The 23,969-nt window shown below is 45.4% G+C and overlaps 1 protein-coding gene across 2 annotated transcripts in view; it reads right to left on the bottom strand.

Moving 5' to 3' along the window:
* LRGUK (leucine rich repeats and guanylate kinase domain containing) overlaps positions 1–23,969 on the bottom strand; it is a 161,021-nt gene that overhangs the window by 87,356 nt on the left and 49,696 nt on the right. For both annotated transcript variants that reach the window (XM_029616833.1, XM_029616834.1), the window contains exon 8: positions 14,359–14,439. In XM_029616833.1, the coding sequence (XP_029472693.1) occupies positions 14,359–14,439 (81 nt within the window). The remainder of the gene's footprint in view (positions 1–14,358; positions 14,440–23,969) is intronic.

Here is a 23,969-nt window from a genome sequence, read left to right as displayed (position 1 = left end):
GCTGAGAGAAATCTCCCCAGATGGGTCGGAGGCTCCTCTTCCGGGCCCGTCAGCAGGGACCGCCTCCCCAGACAACGGGTAGGTAGTAGCGAGTTCAGAAATGGTACACTGCCCCGGAGGGAGAGGGTGGTGCCAACACCTGTACTCTCCCCTTTCGTTTAGGAGGCATGTCGTTAAAGTAGAAGAGTAGAACTACAAGAAATATATCAGGCGAGTCAAACAAACGCTACTCCCATGCCGCCATCTTGACTCCCCCCCCCCCCCCCAAGTCCACTTGGAAATTCTTTTTAACCAGGCTAGTTGCACCCGATACAACTGGGACTATTTCTATATCTTTCTGCCACTCTTTTTTTGGAATCTCTCTCTCTCTCCATACAGTCCACAGAATAGTTGCTTGGTACTGACACTTCTACCAGTAATACTGTTTTTCTGCTTTACCACAATATCAGTTTTCCAGCATCAAGTTTTTTAAGTGCGTGGAATGGGAATGTCCCGGGCGATCACACAATTTATTTATTCTCTAGTTAGGGTCATGGTCCCAGTGTTTTTTTGGTACAGAGATGTTATAGTGTTTATACAGCTCCCGGTGGATGAGCCATACCACCATGTTGTGCCTTTCTGTATACAGGCCTCCTGACATCAGTATGTCACACCCAGCAATGAGATGTGTGCCTGTTTTCCATTCTCTTTTACACAATCTGTATTGGTCTGTTTTATGCTGGCTATGAACCATTTTGTCTATAGTCCACTGTCCTCTGCTGCAATTATCAATGTCTCATTTTTTTTGTTTCATTTTACTTCTTCTTAGCCATTCCTGTGTCAAGTTTTGATCTGCATGGGGTTTCTGAAGTATATCATTGTATTTTCCATTACATTTGTGTTTCTGTCAATTGTTTGACTATGTTTGCTGGTCTGGTTCTTTGAAGAGGGTTTGTTTTTTTTCTCTTGTATTGCTAATTTTGTTGCTTCTTTCCCTTCGTGAGCTGATGGATTCTCACTTGTTAATACTTGTCCATGTTTAAGAATGAAGACCAATGATGGCCGTTCATTTTCATACGTTAGCCCTTTGGGGCATTTGGGTCTGTTGATAGCATTAAATATGCCTGGTGAGGCCTATGATGATACTTCTATAAGATCTATACCCTGGTTCTTATAAATTACTTGGTGGGCATGGAGGCGTTTTCTTGTTCTTACATCCAATTTTTCAAGATCTTTATGGGGTCAGTCTACAATTCCAAAGCTATATGAAATTGTGGAATTGCAATTTGATTGATAGCTTGTGGCTTATTCTGTGCTGTTGAAGCTTTTTTCAATCTCAGTTTCAGTCTCCTGCAGTATTCTTGGTTGATCTTTTCTCTCAGTGTTCTGTGCTAGATTGCTGCACCTTCCTCTACTTCTAGGTATTTAGACATAATGTCCTAATCAATATCCTTTATATTACAGCCTTGAGTCAGAGAGATGTTTTCTCTTTTTCTTACTTTTCCTCTAACAAAGATCATCTTTGCCCAGGCCAAAACATACCAGTGCTGGGACTCTAGTGCCATAAGCCTTCCTCAGCAACCAGTTGTGGATTTTTCCCCTACTTTACTAGATCCTCCCACTATTCCTAGTCTGGTCATTACAAAATAAGAATATAAGGACATAAGGGCTACTTCAATACCATGCACTAGCCGCTGCGCATGACCTAACACGCGATTGGACGCACACTTTGCAATTTACTGTTTATTATTACACAGTACACATACATAGGCACAGATATTTCCTTTTCCTTTAAAAGTAATCACCGCGGAATACAAGTTTTGGATAGAAGCAATTACATCAAAAGTAAAATAAATTACATTACTCAAAAATCCCTAATGCAATGTGCTGCAAACATTGACTGCATAAATCACTTCTCAATTCCTCCCTTTTCCCCCCATCACCCCCCATTCTCATCCCCATGGATGCGCGTTTTGGACATGCGTCCATAACCCCCAATCCAATATGTGAATTAGCGTGTCCAAATCTCCACATAGCTAATAGTGCTCATCACAAGGAATTCCATGTTGATGAGGCTATTAGCTAACCCTTGCGATCCGATAAATTTTCAGTGCAGCCAGTGCGCCCTTGCAACGTGTCAAATTTTACGCCAATACACACACAAGATACACAGTCCAGGCCATGTATCTTGTGTGCATATATGCCAGTAACAGGAGAAAATGGACGCTCGTAGATTAAATGTCCGTTTTCCCAACCGTCTTGACAGCCCTCGACAGCCACCTCTCCTGTACACCCGATTCCGAGGAGGTGCTAGGACACACATTTGTCCCCAGCGCCTCCTTTTTAACACGACTCCTCATTTTAATATTGAATCGGGAGCCCAGGAGAGGTAGCTGGGCGTGAATTAGGAAAACAGGCGCTATTTTCTGTGCACATTTATTGCATTGGCTCCATAAGAAGTTGCTATACTGGGTCAGACCAAGCATCGATCAAGCCCAACATCCTGTTTTCAACAATGCCAATCCAGGATACAGGTACCTGGCAAGTAGCCAAACATTAAAGAGATCCCATGCTACTAATGCTAGTAATAAGCAGTGGCTATTCCCTAAGTCAGAGCTTTCCAACCTTTTCATGTTGGTGACACATTTTTTAGACAAACATAATTTCGTGACACAGTAATTCAGTCTACTAGCAAACCAGAGGTTAAAGGTTAAACGAACAAAATGTATTTCGACAATTTATGTATGTTTCCTTAAATATATACTTAATAAAATGTTTCACGACACAACCTATCTTGTGAAAACCTTTCATTTATATTAAATATATATAATATTCCAAGATTAATGTTATTGTTATAATTTATGAGTAACAATAATAAAACAAAGTTATTGTGTTATTCAATTTACCTCTTTAATGAGATATATGAGCTTGATGGGATGAAACAGCTTTTGAATATTTGGTGTTAATAAAAAAAGTCCAAAGGGTATTCTGCGTAATTTTAAAAAGCTGGCCAGTTTCACACTATAAAATTATTTGATACCCTCATTCAACTAATTCTCTATGGCTATGAGAGTGAAGTCTGGAATTTATAGGAAGGGACAGAATGTCAATATAAATCCTGCATCTCCAGTTCTGTAACTCTGTGCATCCACTGAAATTCCCCCAAACAATGGAGCTTGGATGTTTCCCTTACAGTTCATCATAGTAAAAGATATTTTCAAATGCTGGTGTCACCTCACAGTAACAGCAGCACAAACACCTTCCACTGCCAGGCACATTGTGAACTAATACAAAACCCTGCAAAAAAGACACTCAAAATCTATACTGCAATCCCATTGTAACATAACAGCAATAACACCAAGGACTCAACAACAATAACCCTACCAGTGAAAAAGCAAGGGTAAATATTACACTGGGTCCTAGAATACCAATACACCATCTACTGAGGAAACAAACCAAACCAGATTGCTATAGATCCCTATGCTAGCAGAATCTCTCATCATGGTCACACACACAGAGCAGAGACAGACCCTCACCAAATACAGAATACAAAATAAAGGAGCACAAATTAGACAAAAATTGAAATGGAAACCCCAAGAAGCCAGACTCTGTGTATTAACAATGGAAAAACAGAACCACCATTCCTCATAAAACAAATAAAATCAAGAAACATAAAGCATCAGTTATAATAATAAAACCATACTAATAAAAGAATATTTTAAAACTACTGATAAATAGAATTTCTATTAATTAAAATCATATACATTTTTTACAAACACCAATAAAATATTTCAAAACAGCACATATATCATATAACACCCAATAATTAAAACTAATAAGGATTTTAAAAAGCCCCTGCTGTCCATACGTGGGAGCTCTTGATTTCCAGTCACCCTGATATTGTCAAGGAAGAGGAGGTTATCCTCTCTCTGGCACACATACACTGTCACATACATACACATTCATGCTCTTATATCCAACCATAACCTCTCGCTCTCACAGACACTGACACACTCTCAGGCTCTAAGACACTCTCTCCCCCTCCACACACACCCCCCACATAAACTCTTACTCCCCTGGATTTTCTCATACACACTCATGCTCTCACTCTCTCTGGCTCCCTCACATACACACAAACACACACACCCAGGCAAGCTCCCATTCATTTTCACACCACTCCCTCATCATCCCCCAGGCATGCACACATTCATTCTCACACACACAGACCCCCAGGTAGGCACCAATTCATTCTCACACACATATACACCACACACAGGCAGGCACCTATACTCACACATACAAACCCCAGGAAGACACCCATTCATTCTCATACACAGACACACCCTCAGGCAGGCACCCATGCATTCACACACATACACCCCCAGGCAGACTCCCATTCATACACATGCACACCCTAAAGGCAGACCCCTTATCTTTCTTTTGCCAGCAACCTCAGAGCCTCTCTCATTCCTCTGCTGCCACTGTCACTGATGCCGCATGGCTATTGGGGAGGCGCTGATTGCTGCTACTGGCACAGAAGCCCATTCTGCTGCCTCCTCTGTGCAGGCCCCGTGGGTTTCCACTTCCTCCATGTTGATCTCGTACATTGTGAGATCCGCATAGAGAAAGTGCTACTCTTGCACATTACCAAAGATTACATGTGCCAATCAGTAAAAAGTAATTTATTTTCTTTTTACCTTTGCTGTCTGATCTTAGTTTTCTAATCGGTTGGTCACGGGCTTTTTTGTTCCACCTTCCCTTTCTTATTTTTTTGCCAATTCCTTTCACATTGTCTTTTTTTCTATTTCTTTTCTCTCCATCTATCTTCTTCCCTCAAACACACAATCAGGTTCTCATTCTCAGATGCTTTCTCTCTCTCTCACACACACAGGCTCTCACTCTCACATGCTCTCTCTCATACAATCATTCATACACAGTCTCTCTCTTGCACATGCTGTCTGACTCTCACACACCCAGACTCTCTCTCACTCCCACATGCTGTCTTGCTCAAGCACAGGCTCTCATTGTCACATGCTCTCTCTGATACAATCATTCATACACACAGGCTCTCACTGTCACATGCTGTCTCTCTCTCACACACACAGGCTCTCACATGCTGTCTCTGCAAACATTCAGGTCCTCACTCCCACACACAGTCTCTCAACTCACTCTCACACACAGACACACAATTTCTCAACTCATCTCACACACGCACACAATCTCTCAACTCATCTCATACACACACTCTATGGGCCCTCAGCCTCTCTCTTACCTCTGGGCCTCCTCTTCACGGGTCACTGCAGGATGGGCTCTGCAGCGGCCCAGATCTTCTCAGGCCGATCCGTGGCGGCAGCAGCCCTGATCTTCTCGGGCCGATCCGCGGTGGCGGCCCGGCTACCAGGCGTCCTCCTCTTCTCAGCCCGCTGCAACAATGCTGCTCCTCTTCTGCACGTGGCTGATGCGCCTCCTCCTTCCTGCCTACGCGGCTCCGGCAACATTTTTCTTTTGGGGCCGTACGGGCAGGAAGGAGGAGGAGCACCTGCACGTTTAGACTTGACCTTTTTCTTAGGGCCGTGGTGATGTGAGCTCCACCACGGCCCTGCCGATCTTCCTGCTGTGTGTCTCCGGCACAGCACAGCGATATTTCACTACTCAGCCGCCAGTGGGATGAGGTCCACCGGCGGCTCTCTCCAGATGAGGTCAAGGCATTGGCTCCCCCTGACCTCTCCTCGGTATACCACTTGCTCCGCCCCATCACATGCACCGGGCTTGCATGACACACTGGCACACTGCAGGTGACACACTAAAGTGTCGCGACACACACTTTGGAAAGCTCTGCCCTAAGTCAACTTGACTAATAGCAATTTATGGATTTCTCCTCTAGGAACTTGTCCAAACCTTTTTTAACCCATCTAAGCTAAGTGCCTTAACCACATCCTCTGGCAATGAATTCCAGAGCTTACTTGTGCACTGAATGAAAAATAATTTTCTCCAATTTATTTAAATGTGCTACTTGTTAACTTCATGGAGTGCCCCTTAGTCCTTCTGTTATCTGCAAGAGTAAACAACCGGTTCACACTTAACTATTCTAGAACTCTCGTGATTTTATAGCCCGCCATAAAATCCCCTCTTAGCCGTCTCTTCTCCAAGCTGAACAGCCTTAACCTCTTTAGCCTTTCTTCATAGGGGAGCCATTCCATTTCCTTTCTTATTTTGGTTGCTCTTCTCTGTACCTTCTCCAGTGTTCCTTTGAGAACCCTGTATCATGGGATCTAAATTCAGCCATGGGTATCACTCTTAATAACGACCATGACTCCCTCACCCCTCCAAGGGCTGTGAATGCTTCTTCTGCAACATCCCAGCCAAGACCTGATCTAAGAATCAAACTAGGGACCTTCCACATGGAAGTGCGCAATGTCAATGAGCCAAACAGGGTGGTCAATCTCATTTCATTTTATTACACGGTCTGTGAAGTGTTTTCTCCACTCCACACTGACGTTGTTGAAACTGACATTCCAAGAAAATTTCAAGCATTATGCATGGGAATAGAGCTATGCTAGATTTCCTTCTCCCCCACCTCTTTACTAACCTTCAGTTCTGGCATCCTTTTTCTTCCTCTTCTGACTGAATACTGCCTCTAGTTATCTCACCCACATGCATGTGTCCTGGCCCATCCATAGCTACTCCTGCGCCCCTCTACCCAGCTTCTGACTGTCAGTGAAGGGACCAGTCCTGGCTGGAGTGTAGTGAATACACGAACATCTAAGTGTCAGTACCTGTCAGAACCTCTCTTTCTCCTGCTGGGGTACTGGAATGCTTTGGGGATTTAGGGGGCGAGGGTGGTGACCCACTTTTTTAAGAAAGGGGAACAGACTGCTCTGTCACTACATTTTTTTTTAACTTGGTGGGAGAGTTGGGTGTGGGATGGGGGAGGTTGGGTCACTACACCCACACCATTCTTTTGATTATTTTGTGGGTGGGGAAGATCGGGCTGCTGCTGGCCTGTTTTTGTTTTACATTCAAATATTAATTAACAGGTAGATTTTAAAAGAGTTGCTTGCGCAAAAACGGCCCCATGTACACATATGGAGGCTGTGCGAAAATTTTAAGAAGCCAGGAAGTATGCACGCACTTACCTGTACATGTGTCAAGAATAAGGAGGCAGAAGAGGGGGCGTTCCGGGATAGGCCAAGAAGTATGCGCGTAACCCCCAAATACACACGCCACGTTGTTACCTGCATAATTTTACTACAGGTCCTGATGAGGCGCAAGTCTGGAGATTTTGGGCCAGAGGGATCCTGAGCACTGAGAGAGAGAGAGAGAGAGACTCTTTTAAAGAGACAATCAGACACTCTGTATGTATCCTACTTTGGGGGGGGGGGGGAGGCAGTGTTACATTGGTCTGTAAACCCTTGTAACACTGCCCCCCCAAAACCCACCCTGAGTTAAAAGTACCCCTCTTACAGTGACATATATAGTGTGTCAGACTGTCTCTTTAAAAGAGTCTCTCTCTCTCTTTCTCTACCTCTCTACTTGTGAGTACGCGTGGTAGGAATATTTTAAATGGCACGATATAAAATTGAGCATATTTTTGCTCGTGTTCCAAATACATGTGTTTATGGGCGCACATATGCTCCTTTTAGAATTTACTTGTGAACTTTAACTGAGTATATTCAACAAAAGATAAGTTCTGTTGACTATTTGGTTAATGTTATCCATGTAAGTCTACCCATTTAAAAGGAAAATTGATGGGGATCTTTCTTTTTTTTTTGGTCTCAGGATATTGCTTTTGAAAGAGCATCTAATTCTTGGCTGGGCATAAGAGAAGATAAAGTGGTAACTGAAGGAGGACCAGAGATAAAGGATATCAATTAGCTCCAGGCCACCTGAGCAAGTGGATCCATTTCTGGATCTGCAGATTGCCTCTAGGAACGCTAAATCCTACTTTTCTTACAAAACAATTGTACTACACGTTCAATACAATGGGACTGGCTCAGTCTATCCAGACTGCTGCCCAAACAGCCGTGCCAGCTCCTCCTGGGCTTCCTCCACAATAAGCTGCCTTCTCCAATGTGTTTAGTAAGAAACATGCTAAGACACTGCACCTCACAGGTCGTATGATGGTGCCATTGACCTTCTGCCAGGGAAGGTCGCTAGACTGCATCTACCACTATCTGCTCTAAAAACCAAGGCTATGACAGCCTACATTAAGGAGAATCTGGAGCATGGTTTCATTTGGCCTTCATTTATTTATTTATTTATTTTTAATTTTTATATACCGACGTTCTTGTAGGGACTACAAATCACTCCGGTTTACATACAACGAAGAACTGCTCAACAAAGAGCGGAGCTTTACATGGAACCGTATAACATATGGAACAGTATAACTGGTTGACAATTTAACATAGTGCTAAATAAAGTAATAATATTTTAACTGGTAATAAATAAAGAAATATAATATTTTATATAAGAAGTATAACTATTTAACGTAGCAATAAATATAAATATAAGCAGTGCCTAATATATATATGAAATAAAGTGAATTTTTGAGCTCAAAGATAATTGTCCAGTTGCAGATTCTTAAAAATAGTACTTGATACAGCGTCCATAGTTAAGGGATACCTGGTAATTAGGAGGTCTGTCAGTCACAGTAAGTTTGTCAGTAATTAGGAAGTCTGTCAGTCACAGTAAGATTAAGCGTCTGGGAAAGCTTGTTGGAAGAGAAAAGTCTTCAGTCTTTTTTTGAATTCTTGATGACTGGGTTCTAGTCTAAGATCTGGGGGAAGCGTGTTCCACTGGTGTGGGCCTGCTGAAGATAGCGCTCGTTTGCTCAATGATGATTTTATTTGCGGAGCATGCAGTGTTCCTCTGTATGCGCTTCTGATTGGTCTGGAGGAAGTGTGCGGTTGGAGTTGAGAGCTTAATGTGATGGGGGCTAATTTGTTTGTCGCTTTGTGGATGATAGTGAGTACCTTATAGAGTATCCTTTGTTTAATGGGGAGCCAATGTAAGTTCCGAAGGATTGGGGTGATATGATCTTTTTTGTTAGTGCTAGTTAGAATTCTAGCCGCTGAATTCTGAACCATCTGTAATGGTTTGATAGTGTTGGCGGGAATACCTAGTAGCAGGGAGTTGCAGTAGTCGAGCTTGGAAAGAATGATGGATTGTAGTACTAGCCTGAAGTCGGAGAAGTGAAGGAGGGGTTTAAGTTTTTTGAGGACTTGCAGTTTGTAAAAGCAGTCCTTTGTGGTATTGTTTACGAACTTTTTAAGGTTTAGATGATTATCTAGCCATGCTCCAAGGTCTCTGACTTCAGATGAGAATGAGTTGTTTGTGTTTGGTAGAGAAAGGCTGGAAGAGATTGTGCGTGGATCTTGGGAGACAATGAGCATTTCGGTTTTATTAGCATTCAATACTAAGCTGAGGCTTGAGAGTAGGTTTTTGATGGGCTGTAGGCATTCGTTCCAGTACGTGATGGTTTTTTGAAGGGATTCTGTGATCGGAAGGAGGATTTGTATGTCGTCTGCATAGAGGTAATAGGTAAGCTTAAGGTTTGAGAGTAGATGGCAGAGAGGGAGGAGGTAGATATTGAAGAGGGTGGGTGAAAGTGATGATCCTTGTGGGACTCCTTGCTCTGTCAGGATTGGATGCGATTCTTTGTTGTTTATCCTTACTTTGTAGAATCTGTTGCTTAAGAAGGAATGGAACCATCTAAGGGCTGTGCCTTTGATCCCTATGTTGGCTAGTTGGTCTATTAGAGTAGAGTGTTTTACCGTATCAAATGCAGCGGAAAGATCCAGAAGAATGAGCAGGTAAGATTGTTTATTCTCCAGATTAACGAGGATTGTGTCAGTGAGAGATAGTAAGAGCGATTTGGTGTTTAGGCGTTTTCGGAATCCATATTGAGCTGGGGATAGAATGTTATGATCTTCCAAATAATCTGACAGTTGCTTGTTGACAATTTTTTCCATCAGTTTGGCGATAAGTGGTAAGTTTGCGATGGGTCTAAAATTAGCTGGGTCTGATGTGCAAGCGTTTGGTTTCTTTAGTAATGGTTTCAGTATTGCCAATTTTAACTGGTTAGGAACTAAACCTTCAGAAAGGGATGTGTTGATAATTTCTGCAATTGGTTTTGAGATGGTGTTTGGTATGGCGATGAGGAGATTTGTTGGTATTGGGTCAGATGGGTGGGAGGAAGGTTTGAATTTTTTGAGTGTGTTTTCAATCTCCAGTGAAGAAGTGAGCTCGAATGAATCCAGGCTTGTGGTTTGTTGCGGCAAGGATGTGAGATGGTGTGTTAGGGTAAGGCTGTTGGATGTGATTGATTGGGAAAGGTTGGTGATTTTTGTTTTGAAGTAGTTGGCTAGTTCGTTTGCTTTGTTGAGAGCTTGGTGGTCTGGGATAGTAGGACCCATCCTTCTTCAATGGAAAGAAGGATGGGTCCCTTAGACCAGCATAGATTACAGGGGCCTAAATGCCTTCACACATAAGAACCGGTATCCCTTACCATTGATTATGGAGTTCTTTGACTGCTTGCAGGACGTGAAGATATTTACCAAGCTGAACCTTCGGGGGGCCTATAATGATTCTGTATCCGCATTGGAGATTAGTGAAAGATGGCCTTTAAAACTCGAGACAGACACTACAAGTACTTAGCTATGTCGTTTGGCCTGTGTAATGCCCCTGCAGTTTTTCAGCACATGGTCAATGAAATTTTCTGAGACCTCCTCCAGTCCTGGGTGCTTATCTATTTAATGATATTCTCATCCTTTCCCGTTCTCTCTCTCAGCACTGCCAGCATATAAAAACGGTATTACAAAGACTCAGCGAAAATCACCTCTATGTGAAACTAGAGAAGTGCATGTTTGAGCAGGTGGAATTACCCTTTTTGGGATATATTATTTCTCATCATGGTCTCTGCATAGATCCGGAAAAGCTTCAGGGTATACAAGGGTGGCCATGACCAGTTGGCCTCAAACCTCTACAAAGATTGTTTTGCTTCATAAATTACAACTGGCAATTCTTACATAATTATTCTATCCTAGTTGCACCTCTAACATCTCTTACTAAGAAGGGTTCTGATACCAAGAACTGGCCAAAGGAGGCCATTCGAGCCTTTGAGCAGCTCAAAGTGGCATTTCTCGAGGCCTCATGGATGCAGCACCCAGATCCTTGGAAGCCCTTCACCGTAGAAATAGATGCGACAGTTACCGGAGTGGGGTCTATCCTCTTTCAGCACAATGACAACAGGATGCTTGTTCCCTGCTTCTTTTTCTCTAAGAAGTTCACATCAGCAGAGGCAAATTACACCATTAGGGACAGGGAGCTCTTAGCCATAAAACTCACCCTGGACAAATGGCGTCACCTGGTAGAAGGAGCCATTCACTCTGTCACCATGTACACTGACCACAAAAAACTCCAATATTTTCAGTAGGCACAACGGTTAAACCCTTGACAGGCCAGATGTTCCTTGTTCTTTAATCACTTTGATTTTGAGCTTAAGTATCGGCCAGCAAAGAGGAACTGATGCACAGATGCTCTCTCCAGATCCTTTGAGGCATCCAAAACACAGGAACCATCCCATCACATTATTGATCCTGCATGAATCCTGGCGCTGCCGCAATCCCAGTAGCTCCTGGGAAGACAGTCATCCCTAAATAACTTAGGAAGAAGGTTCTTCATTGGGCACATGATTCCTGCCTAGCTGGCCATCCCTGCACCAAGAAAACTTTGGAATTACTCTCTTATCACTATTGGTTGTCCCAAGAGACACAAGATGTCTGTCATTATGTTGAATCCTGCCCTAATTGCACAGCCAACAAGTCATTTCACGCCTGACCTTGGGGATTGTTACAGCCGTTGCCAGTCCCTGATAAGCCATGGTCCCACACAGCCATAGATTTCATCACAAATTTTCCCACATAATCATGGATCTTCCTCTCTCCAAAGGCTGTACCCTAATCTGGGTGGTAGTAGACCACTTGTCAAAACTCTCACTTGGTTGCTGTCAGCTTCAAAGCTGACCTAACTCTTTTTTCAATGTGTATTCTGTCTCCGTGGCCTACCTGAATATGTGCTCTCAGATTGAGGAGTCCAGTTCACTGCTAAGTTCTGGAAGAATCTTTGCCGAAAATTCAAGATCTCCTCAGATTGTGCATCTGCTTACTATCTGCAAGCCAGTGTCCAGACACAGCAGACTAACCAGATTCTCAAGGCTTTCCTAAGAGCATATGTAAACAACTGACAACAGGACTTGCCTAATACCATGGGCAGAATTTTGCCATAACAACCATGCTAATGAATCTGTGGGCACCTCATCCTTCTATATAGCCTACGGCAGGCAGCCTCGAATCCCACTTCTGATTCCCCTGACAGTTCCGTGTCCCATGGCTAATACCCTAGCCCGAGATCTTGAAGAACGCTGGCAGCAGACCTGACAGCTCCTTTTCGCAGCCATAGAGAAATACAAGAAACAGGCCAATAAGAGCTGCCATCCAGCGTCACAATTCAAGCCGAGAGACAAGGTATGGCTCAGCACTCAAAATCTCTGCCTAAAGAACCCCTCCATGAAGTTCTCCCCATGATTCATCAGGCCTTTACCAGTTCTCCACCAAGTAGGACTGGTCAGCTACCGACTTCAGCTGCCTCCTACTTCAAGAGTTTGTAATATTTTCCATGTCTCCTCTCAGTCCCTACCCAAGCCTACTAATGTGGTTTCAGAAGTGGACACTGAATATGACATGCAGTCCATCTTGTATTTCAGACGCATCAGAGGAAAATTGTGTTATCTCATCTGCTTGGAATGTTCAAGCCCCTCAACTCACTGCAGAATTCCATCGCTTCTTTCCCCAAAAGCCTAAGCCTGGAGGCCTGGGGAGGGAGTACTGTAATGTTCAGTCGGTCATGGGAGGGGCCCCACAACTGGCCTCTCTCATTCCAGGATGACTCAATTGCTGCAAGTGGCTCCGACATCACCATCTGGATTCTGGCCCGCCGCCATTGCCTTTCTTAGGCATGTGTGCGCACACCTCAACCCCATATGAAAGCCCCGTGATGGGAAAGAGACTTGCAGTGTCCCAGCCGGTGCCTCAGCAGCAGGTTCTCCTGCCATGCCTCGTTGCCTGCAGTACATGTTGCCTTGTCTTCTGCCCTGATCCTCACCTGATTTGAACCTGGTCCTGCTCTTTATCTACCTTGTTTCCAGGCCAGTTCCTTGCCTTGCCTCCTGTCTAGTTCTTTATCTTGTCTTACTCCAATTCTTCTCCGTTCTTTAGTTACTACCCCTCTTGCCTCAGTTTCTTCTCTCTTTGATTGTTTCTTGGATTTGACCTCTGCTTGGGTACTGACACTTCCTGACTTTCATCTGCCCTGACCTTTGCTTGGATACAGATGCTGCCTGACCTCTACCTGCCTTGATATCTGCTTGGAAACCGACGCTGCTTGATCTCCGCCTGCCCTGACCTCTGCCTGACCTCTGATGCTGCTTGACTTCTGCCCATCCTGACCTTGGCCTGCTCATTGACTCTGCCCAACTGCTCTCTGCGAGACCATTACCTAAGTCCTATTGGCCCCAGAACCCAAGGACTCAACCTGCGGGGAAAGGGGTTGGTATAGCTGAAGCCCTAACATAGAATCAGCTTGAACATGTCTGCCTGATGTCGGCGTAGGCCCAGATGGTTTGTCTGCTGGGCTGTATCAACTGCACCACAGCCTAAGGACTCAGACCCCATGGCAAAACAGTTCCCCAAAATGGGACCTCATTAGAAAAAATGGTCCCAGCAGCTTTGGTTCTAGCAAAGTTGTGCTTTTTCACACAGAAAATGTTCATTTACTATGACTATGCGGAGCATCTACCCCATCATTTTACCCTACTTATAAATCATCTCCAAAAATGGTTAGCCACTGAGAAGCCAATTTTAAACTGGCTATGGTGCTTGCAGGCCTGCAGGTAGAAGACTTTCCCTTTGAAAATCTTATGATGGATGGTGCCATGGAAATTCTTTAGCCCGTGTATTTTGCAACTGCAAAGTTCACAGAGTAAGACAAGATTTCAAGATGAAATTCCTGCACATACTTTACTCGGCTTCAGCCCCTTTTTCCTGCATAGATGGGAAGCAATTTTCAAATGGGTTTTTTCCGCAGGTAACCCATCCACTTACCTGCAAAAATCCCTTAGAAAATTCCCCCCTGAATGAGATTTTCCATGCACCAATGCAAATTTGACCTTTTTTTTTTTTTTTTTAAAGTGTGAAGTATGCACAGCATACTTCAAATTCAGTCTAGTGTTTAATTTTTAAATAGGTGACACAGCTCCATGACAAATCTCTAATCACCTTTCATTATCTAAGACGCTGAAGCTCCCGGTTAGTTCCTTCTTACCTGTATGGGGTTATTTAAAAGATTAAGTTCCTGAAGAACAGGCACATCTTCAATATTTCTTATTTCTTGTAAATCAGCAATCTGTTTAAGAACAGAAACATAACCTCAGAACATTTTACACAGTGAAAAAATGGATCTGGCATCCTTTATCAGTTCCTTAAGTTTTTCATCACCTGGTCAGCAAAAACCTGAAAACGGGTATCTGTTACTTAAGAACGGTAGGAACATTCATCCCTAGTAAGCAATCTTTTTGGTTCAATACCATGGTACCAATATACAAATTAAATCATCTGCATTTAAGTTCTTCCCGTATAGTACGGACATACTGTAGGAACTGTCCTGTGGCCCAAGCACAATAAAATCTTGTATTTCATAGTAGACACACATAAAATAAACAATGGGAAACTATGACTTTGAAGACTCTGATTCTAATGAGGACTCAATTATTTGTACCCTGCTTTTTCTAGGTTGCTATATTCTGATTGTGGACTTGAGGCAAACAAAGCCTGCCTTCTGGAAAATATACGGTACTTGGCAAGATCTCTGTCTTTATTCAGTTCATCCCTGATCATGTCCATCACTTGAAAACTCAAGTTGCTGCCACTGGCCTGTAAATCACAGGATTTCTTTCCCATTGATATTGGACAATAACCAATCAATTATATGCACCTAAGGGTCCAATATTCAAAGATATCTGGTTATTCAAGTTATCCGGATAAAACTAATCCAGTTAACTTAGAAGGGATATTCAGCAGCATGGCTAAGCTGCTAAAAATAATCGGATAAGTTCTAGTTAGCTGGATATGTTATATCTAGATAACTCTAACTTATTCAGTTAACTGGATAAGTTTAAATATTGGAGAAATTACTTACCTGATAATTTTGTTTTCCTTAGTGTAGACAGATGGACTCAGGACCAATGGGTATAGTGTACTCCTGATAGCAGTTGGAGACGGATCAGATTTCAATCTGATGTCAGCCCTAGTACATATACCCCTGCAGGAAGTGCAGCTCTTCAGTATTCTCCTCGAAAAGCATTGTGGATATATGTGTGACTGACTAATTTGAATAACTTGATTAACTTTATAACTTGGTTAACTTGATTAATTTGAACTGGTTGAATTGGCTATAGCTGGAGACGGCCAGTGCCCTCAACCGGGAAACGTCGACACCCGGTAGGTTGGGTGTCCTAGATGAAGGAAAGCATGGCTTACCCTTGAATCACTCGCTACCGGGGATGTCCCCCGGGAATTCCATGAGTAACGGCAGCCATGGGCAGGATGCTGAGTCCATCTGTCTACATTAAGGAAAACAAAATTATCAGGTAAGTAATTTCTCCATTTCCTAGCATGTAGCAGATGGACTCAGGACCAATGGGATGTATAAACGCTACTTCCGAACCAGGCGGGAGGCTGCCCGTGACCCACTTAGTACTGCCCTTGCAAATGCTGTGTCCTCCTGAGCCTGAACATCCAGGTGGTAAAACCTGGAGAAGGTGTGGATGGAGGACCATGTTGCCGCCCTGCAGATCTCGGCGGGTGACAGCATCTTGGTTTCCGCCCAGGACACTGCCTGGGCTCTAGTAGAATGGGCCTTGGCTTGTAAAGGCGGTGGCTTGCCTGCTTCCACGTAGGCCGCCTTGATGACTTCTTTGATCCAGCGGGCTATGGTTGCTCGCGAGGCTGCTTCCCCCTGCTTCTTCCCGCTGTGGAGGACGAATAGATGGTCCGTCTTTCGTACGGATTCCGACCTTTCCAGGTATCTGACTAGGAGCCTGCCGACGTTGAGATGTTGTAGACTTTGAGCCTCTTCCGAATTCTTATGTTCATCTGGTGATGGTAGCGAGATGGTTTGGCTGAGATGAAAGTGAGACACCACTTTGGGGAGGAACAACGGAACTGTGTGTAACTGGATGGTTCCCGGGGTGAGTCTGAGGAACGGCTCTCGGCAGGACAGTGCTTGTAGCTCGGATATACGACGAGCTGAACAGACTGTCAGCAGGAAGACTGTCTTCAATTTAATAGTCGGAGAGACAGGTCGCGAAGAGGTCTAAAGGAGGTTCCTGCTAAGAAATCTAGGACCAGGTTGAGGTTCCAAAGAGGCACTGGCCACTTTAGGGGTGGTCGGATGTGCTTGACTCCTTTCAGGAAGTGGGAGACATCCGGGTGAGAGGCTATGCTGCCGCTCTCGTTCTTGGTTCCATAGCATGACAAGGCCGCCACCTGTACCTTGATGGAGTTGAGGGACAATCCCTTCTGTAGTCTGTTCTGTAGGAATTCCAAAATCGTAGGAATTTTGACTGTGTGTAGTATGATGTCGTGGTCCTCACACCAGGATTCAAATACTCTCCAAATCCTTATGTATGTTAAGGATGTGGAGAACTTGCGTTCTCGGAGTAGGGTGTCAATTACTGCTCCCGAGTATCCTCTCCTCTTTAGGCGAGTCCTCTCAATGGCCAGACCATAAGAGAGAATCGAGCTGGATCCTCGTGGATGATCGGTCCCTGTTGGAGCAGGTCTCTGTGTGGAGGCAGCAGCAGGGGGTTCCCTGCCAACAGTCTTCGCATGTCTGCGTACCATGGTCTTCTTGGCCAGTCCAGGGCCACTAGAAGTACTGTCCCCTGTGGTGTTCTATCTTGTGGATGATCGCGCTCAATAGGGGCCACGGCAGGAAGGCGTATAACAGAGTCTCCTGTGGCCAGGTCGGTACCAGGGTATCGATTCCCTGGGACTGGGGTTCCCGCCTGCGGCTGAAGAAACTGGGTACTTAGGCATTGGACCGGCTTGCCAGGAGGTCCATGGTTGGTGTTCCCCAACGGTTTACTATCAATTGGAATGCTGTGGTTGACAGTTTCCATTTTCCTGGATCTAGACTCTCTCTGCTGAGGTAGTCCGCTGTGACATTGTCTTTCCCGGCAATGTGGACGGCCAAGATCTCTTGAAGATTCACTTCTGCCCATGACATTAGGGGGTCTATTTCCAGAGACACCTGTTGGCTTCTGGTTCCTCCCTGATGGTTGATGTAGGCCACTGTTGTGGTGTTGTCTGACATCACTCTGACCGCTTTTCCTCGGAGTCTGTGACTGAACCTTAGGCAGGCTAGTCTGACTGCCCGGGCTTCTAGGCGATTAATATTCCATCCCGACTCTTCTTTGTTCCATTGCCCTTGGGCAATTAGCTCCTGGCAGTGTGCTCCCCAACCTCGTAGGCTGGCATTCGTGGTGAGTAGGATCCAGGGTGGGGAGGATAGTCTCATTCCCTGGCGCAGATGGGCTTCTTATAGCCACCATCGTAGTTGGGCCCGAACTCTGTCCAGAAGCTGAAGCCGTACGGTGTAGTTCTGAAACAGAGGATTCCATCGTGATAGTAGTGAGCGTTGTAGGGATCTCATGTGAGCCTGTGCCCATGGGACTACCTCCAGTGTGGATGCCATGAGGCCGAGAACTTGTAAGTAATCCCATGCTGTGGGGGGAGGTTCGCTCAATAGTGTTCGTAACTGGGTCATCAGTTTTGATGTCCTTGTCGGTGTCAGGATGACCTTGTCTTCTTTGGTGTCGAACCGGACTCCCAAGTATTCTAGAGACTGGGAGGGCTGCAGGCAGCTCTTGTTTGTGTTGACCACCCACCCGAGGCTCTCCAGTACAGTTTGGACTCTGTTGGTTGCCTGGTGGCTTTCTTCTGGTGATTTCGCTCTGATCAGCCAATCGTCTAGATAAGGGTGCACGCGGATTCCTTCCTTCTTCAGTGTTGCTGCCACCACCGCTATGATCTTGGTGAACGTCCGGGGTGCAGTGGCTAACCTGAAAGGTAGTGCAGGATCGAGAACCGTAGAAAACGCTGATGCTCTTGATGGGTCGGAATGTGTAGGTAGGCTTTCGACAGATCCAGGGAGGTAAGGAACTCTCCCGGTTGTATCGCCCTTATTACCGAGCGTAGGGTTTCCATGCAGAAGCTGGGAATCTTCAGGTAACTGTTGTCCGCCTTGAGGTCCAGGATAGGTCTGAACGTTCCTTACTTCTTGGGAACGATAAAATAGATGGAATAATGGCCAGTGTTTATTTGTTGTGAAGGCACCGGTGTTATAGCCTCTAAGGCTAGTAACCTGGTCAGTATAGCTTCCACTGCCATTCTCTTGGAAGGGTCGTGGCAGGGAGATTCCACAAACTTGTCTGGAGGGAGGTGGTGGAAATCCAGATAATATCCCTCTCGAATGTTGGAGAGGACCCACTTGTCCGAAGTTATCTCGACCCATCTTTGGTAGAATAGGGCCAGACTGCCCCCTATGGCTTCTTTCTTTGGATGGGTCAGCTGATTTTCATTGTGGGGTGCGGCTGGGGCCTGGGCCCAAGCTGGCTCCCCTTTTATTGTGCTTGTTCCGAAAGAACTGGCTCCGGCCTGTGGGGCAGGCCGCTTGATATGAGCTTCTATATGGGTTGAAGCGCTGTGATCGTCTGCCCCTGAAGGTCCGGGGGAAGGATCGCTGGTTTCTCTTATTCCTGTCCTCCGGTAGCTGTGGCAGTGGGGACTCGCCCCACTTGTTGGCTAGTTTCTCTAGTTCGCTTCTGAACAGGAGTGTTCCCTTGAAAGGCATCTTGATGAGTCTCATTTTGGAGGATACGTCGGCTGACCAGTTTCGGAGCCAGATTTGTCTTCTGGCTGCCACGGTGGATAAGACTCCTCTAGCTACCTTGCATATCAGATCCAAAGCAGCGTCCGTGAGGAATGATACGGCTGATTCCAGGGCTTCCCCAGGAGTGTTGTTCCTGGTCTGCGCTAAACAGGCACGTGTCACCATGTCACAGCAGGCCGCGATCTGTAAAGACATAGCGGAGACGTCAAAGGACTGTTTGAGTATAGATTCCAGACTTCTGTCTTGAGCATCCTTGAGTGCTGCTCCTCCCTCCACTGGGATAGTAGTGCGCTTCGAGACCGCACAGACCATGACATCCACTTTTGGACATGCCAGGAGATCTTTGGCGGCAGGGTCCAGAGGATATATGGCTGCCAGAGCCCGGTCCCCTTTGAACGTAGTTTCTGGGGCCTCCCATTCCAGGTCAATTAGTTGCTGGACGGCTTGTAATAGTGGGAAATGGCAGGAGGTCTGACGAAGTCCCTCCAAAAGTGGGTTCGGCTTAGGTTCTCCCGAGGCGCTTGTGCCCGGGATGGCAAGCTCTTTCAAGCTGTGAGTGACCAGGTCTGGAAATTCGTCCTTGGTGAAGAAGCATCTCATGGTTCGATGGGGTTCTGTCCCCGGAAGGAATTCCCCTTCCTCCAGGGGTTCTGACTCCTCATCTGAGATGTCTGTGTCCCCGAAGGTGGGGCTTCTGGGTGATGGGATCACCTTCCTGGGCATAGAGGGTCCTGGCATGTTGAGGTCCTCTGGTGGTGCCTGTGACCGCATTGTAGGAGGCCCTGGTTGCATGTGGACGAAGGTATGCAGATGTTTGAAGAATTCCACCCAGGAGATAGAAGCTGGGTCTGGACTAGGGGGCACCGTGTCCCTGGGGAGCCCTGTTTGAGGGGGGATCCCGCTGTGTGATGCTAGGTCTGGCGTACCGCTCGAAGGGCTGGGGTCCGGTACCGGCTGGGGAGGGCCATGAGTTGGGTCCCCTAGGGCCTCTTCGCACTGTATACACAGGGCTGTGGCCTCCTCATGCTGTGCAGCTCTAATGTGGTATGCAGGGCAAAGGCCTTGAGCATTGAGCTTATTTTCAGGTGGAACCATGGTTTGTGCGCATACAGTACAGTTGGGCGTCGAAGATGCGCGTGTAGGTTTAGTGCGTGGGTGCCGAGCGATGTGCGCACTGTTGTGCGCAAGGGTCGAAGTTATGCGCCCAGCACAGTGAGCACATGGCTATGCGCTTCGCTTGTGCGCCTAGCACTTGTGCGTGCATCGTTGTGCACACAAGGTATTTTTGCGCACGGCTCGCCTCTGTGCGCACGGATCGAGACGGCAGACAGGGCGGCAAACAGGGCCAAAATGGTGACGGTGACCATGTGGACAATATGGCGACCACCTCGGAGGGTCTCCACGTGGGAGGGCCCTAGGATCTGACCAGGGTCTAGCCCTGCTAGGGCCGATCAACCCGGTGGCACCGGTTCCGGTTGGCGACCTGTGCGTCTCCTCGAGCTTCGGAGACTGGAGACTTGTAAATAGATTTCTATCTTACCTTGTTTCGGCGCTTCCCGGTTTCATTCCAGGCGGTCTCCGGCTGCAGGGGGAGAGGGAAAATACCTTCACTGCCGCGCTCGAGGTTGCACCCACTGCCTCCAGCCTCACCCGATGTCGGGGGCTAGGTCCCCGCCAAAGGTCGGCCGCTGGACCAAGGCTCACCTCCGAGGGATCGCGGAAATCACCTCGGGAATCTCGACTGGGGGAGGGACCCAACGGGTGTCACCACAGGAGAGCGGGGCTCGTCTGTAGAGGTAAGATTTCTTCTTAATTTGGATTTCTTTGGTAAAATTTACTCTAACGCTATGCTAGCATGCATAGAGTCCCTAACTGCTATGGAGACGGAAAATACTGAAGAGCTGCACTTCCTGCAGGGGTATATGTACTAGAGCTGACGTCAGATTGAAATCTGATCTGTCTCCAACTGCTATCAGTAGTACACTATACCCACTGGTCCTGAGTCCATCTGCTACACGCTAGGAAAAGACATTTATTTGGTTAAGATAATCGGATAACTTGCCCTGCCTTGATCCGCCCATTGCCCACCCCCAAGATATCCAGCTACCTATTTAGCTGGATAAATACTTATCTGGTTAAATGATGGACACTGAACATAGCTAGATATTTAGTGTCTACCATTTAGCCAGATAAGACACTATTTATCAGGCTAAGTAGTGCTAAATATCATCCTCATGTTGTTTTGTCATCTCCAGCCATTTGTTTACAAAATAAAGAAAGAACATCTAATGGACAGAACAGATTAAGGTGCTATTTGGGATTCAGCACTTGGGAAGTGAGCATAGTTGAATGTGATGGGTATTTTGGACGGGCGGGTTTCATATACAAATGCCACACCCAGTGGGAATACATCCTTTAGACTTGCTTATTTTGGCCCAGCAGTTTTCTCTTGCTCCTTTGGATCGAGCTGAGCAGGAAGCCTAGTTATAGAGCCATGAGCCTTTATTTGTAACTCATTTTGTATTTTCCCAGTTCTTAATTCTCTTCCCTCCTCCCAACTAACCTAACTGTGGCGGTGACAGAGCTCAACCAGACACTTCAGAACTGTACATCTGGTTACAAAGTGTCATCATTCCTCCTTCCAGGGGTTGGGAGCAATACCTTTCTGTTATCCCCAACCCAGGCTGGCCCAAGAAGCAGAACTCAAGCTTGGAAATCATCAGAACTAGGCCTCTGCCACGGCACATAGCACTGCCACTGAGCCACTAGGCTGGCCCAACCGCCTAAAATGTAAAGATGCGACATCTTTCCCATGAATCTGAGCATGCTGCGTCATGGGGGTGAACCAAGTGCTGCTAAGTGCACTAAATAAACCCTCTTGCCAAATGGAGGAAGTGTGATGAGAGGCCAAGCAATAGTGAGAAGATGGAGTGGAGTTAGGTTTACAGTTTCATTTTATATAATATCGTTTGATCCATTACATTACACAAAAGCAAAAACCAAGATAACCGTATACAAAGCTGCAGGAGATGGTAGTCAAAACCCTACCAGCAGTGGTACAGCTGCATTGGGCTTCCTAGAAGGCAGGGGTAACCTGCACGGAACCAGTATGGTAAAATCCCAAACATCAATGAACAGTGTGTGGGAGTGGGGAGTGGGGGGGTCGTCAGATCTTTTTGGCCAACAGCTGTGTGGATTGTAAGATACAGAAGCGGCCCTGGGTATTGGCTTAAGTACTGGCCATGTAAAAAATAAAGGGAAAGATGACAATGTCTGAAACAGCCCATCCACGGAAGTGGTGGAGGCCAGCACTGTAATAGAATCTGAGCACGCCTGGGCCAGAAATGGAGGGAAGCTGCTGTTGGTTTAAGCACTGGAATATACAGTGTACCCCCATCTACAAAAAGCAGAAGTGAACGAGAGAGGAGGAAGTTAGACTGGGTACATTAGATGGACCAAATGGTCTTTATCGCCTGCCACTTATTATGCTGCTATAAGGCCAATTCAGAGAATGCTGAACACCTGATTTAGGAGCCTCGGTTTTAGATGCCTAACGCCAGGTGAAATTTCAGTTGAGTTTAGGCACCTACAGGTCCATATTCAGTAAGCCGGCAAGTAGACAAGTTATCCAGCTAACTTTACCTGGATAACTTGTCACGGATATTCAGGGGACACGTCTCCTGCTGAATATACTCTCCTAAAGTTATCTGGCTAACTGTAGCTGGATATATTTAGACCTAATCTGATATATTCTGGGTAGATTTAAAAACAGATGGGTACCTAAGAAAACCTTCTCGGTCTTTAGGGCCAATCCCCCAGTTCCTCCACAAAAAATATACTTAAAGGTACTTTGGGCTAGTGGCCAATCCCCCTCCCAACCAGTATTCCCTCTAAGAATTGGGTTGCTGTGAGCAAAAATGTTTGGTTACATTAGGCTGTGAGCGCTGCTTTCTTTGATGCAAAATGCCTATCAATTTATATGCAATGAACTGAAATTTCATGCAGAAAGACATGAGAAAACAGAATTACAATACAATAACTTTCTATATCGAAACAGCACTCAAAGAGCAACAACTCTATCTATGAAAATGCAACACTGCAAATATTAAACCAGGCCCTAAAACACCAATCTACCCCTAGTAGGAAAAGAGAAAAATCCAAGATACTATACATCCCCTACACAGAAACTAAATGCTGGCAGAATACCTCACCTTAGTCCACATACAGACTCTCACCAAATAAATAAAGAGACCAGAAGATAAAAATAGAAACATGCAGAGAAATTCAGTATGCAGTGCAACAATGGAAAAACAGAAACATTACCATTCCTTATAAAGCAATAATATCAAGAAATATAAATATCAATAGTAGTAAAGCCATACCAACAGAAAGAATAATTTAAAAAACTAACAAATAGAACAACATCCAAGAATTAAAAACTCATATAAAATATTTCAAAACAGACACATCAAATAACACCCAATAAATAAAACTAATAAGGATTTTTAAAAAATCACCCACACTCCATAGCAGACAGAAAGGAAGGAAGGTGGTTGTTGTACAAACTTTATCCTCTTTCTCTTTCACACACACACACACACACACATGCACTCTCATGTGCATAAACATACACACATGTTTTCACAATGGCAATTGCAGGCCAGTCCCCCTCTCTTTGAAGATGGTCCTAGACAGTACAAGGAGACTTCACCCCCACAGTATCAGCAAAAACATACAAATCTATTAGTGCCACCAAGGATCCGTCTTGGCCTCTTCCTGTAAGCATGTTTAGGGGTGCAGGGACCTGTCTGCTACAGGACACTTCCAATTGCCTCCCACCTTACTTCACGATCCTAAGCCAGGAAAAGACAACAGGTATTCTCCTCAGAAACAGACTTTTATTTATCAGATTTGGCAGGATTTAGCATTTAGAAAATAACAATTCCTGTCTCTAACATCCTGGCCACTAAGCACCAGTTTTC

Source organism: Rhinatrema bivittatum, chromosome 9, assembly GCF_901001135.1.
Source record: "Rhinatrema bivittatum chromosome 9, aRhiBiv1.1, whole genome shotgun sequence".
Lineage (NCBI taxonomy): Eukaryota > Metazoa > Chordata > Amphibia > Gymnophiona > Rhinatrematidae > Rhinatrema > Rhinatrema bivittatum.
This window is presented reverse-complemented; position numbering and strand designations above follow the sequence as displayed.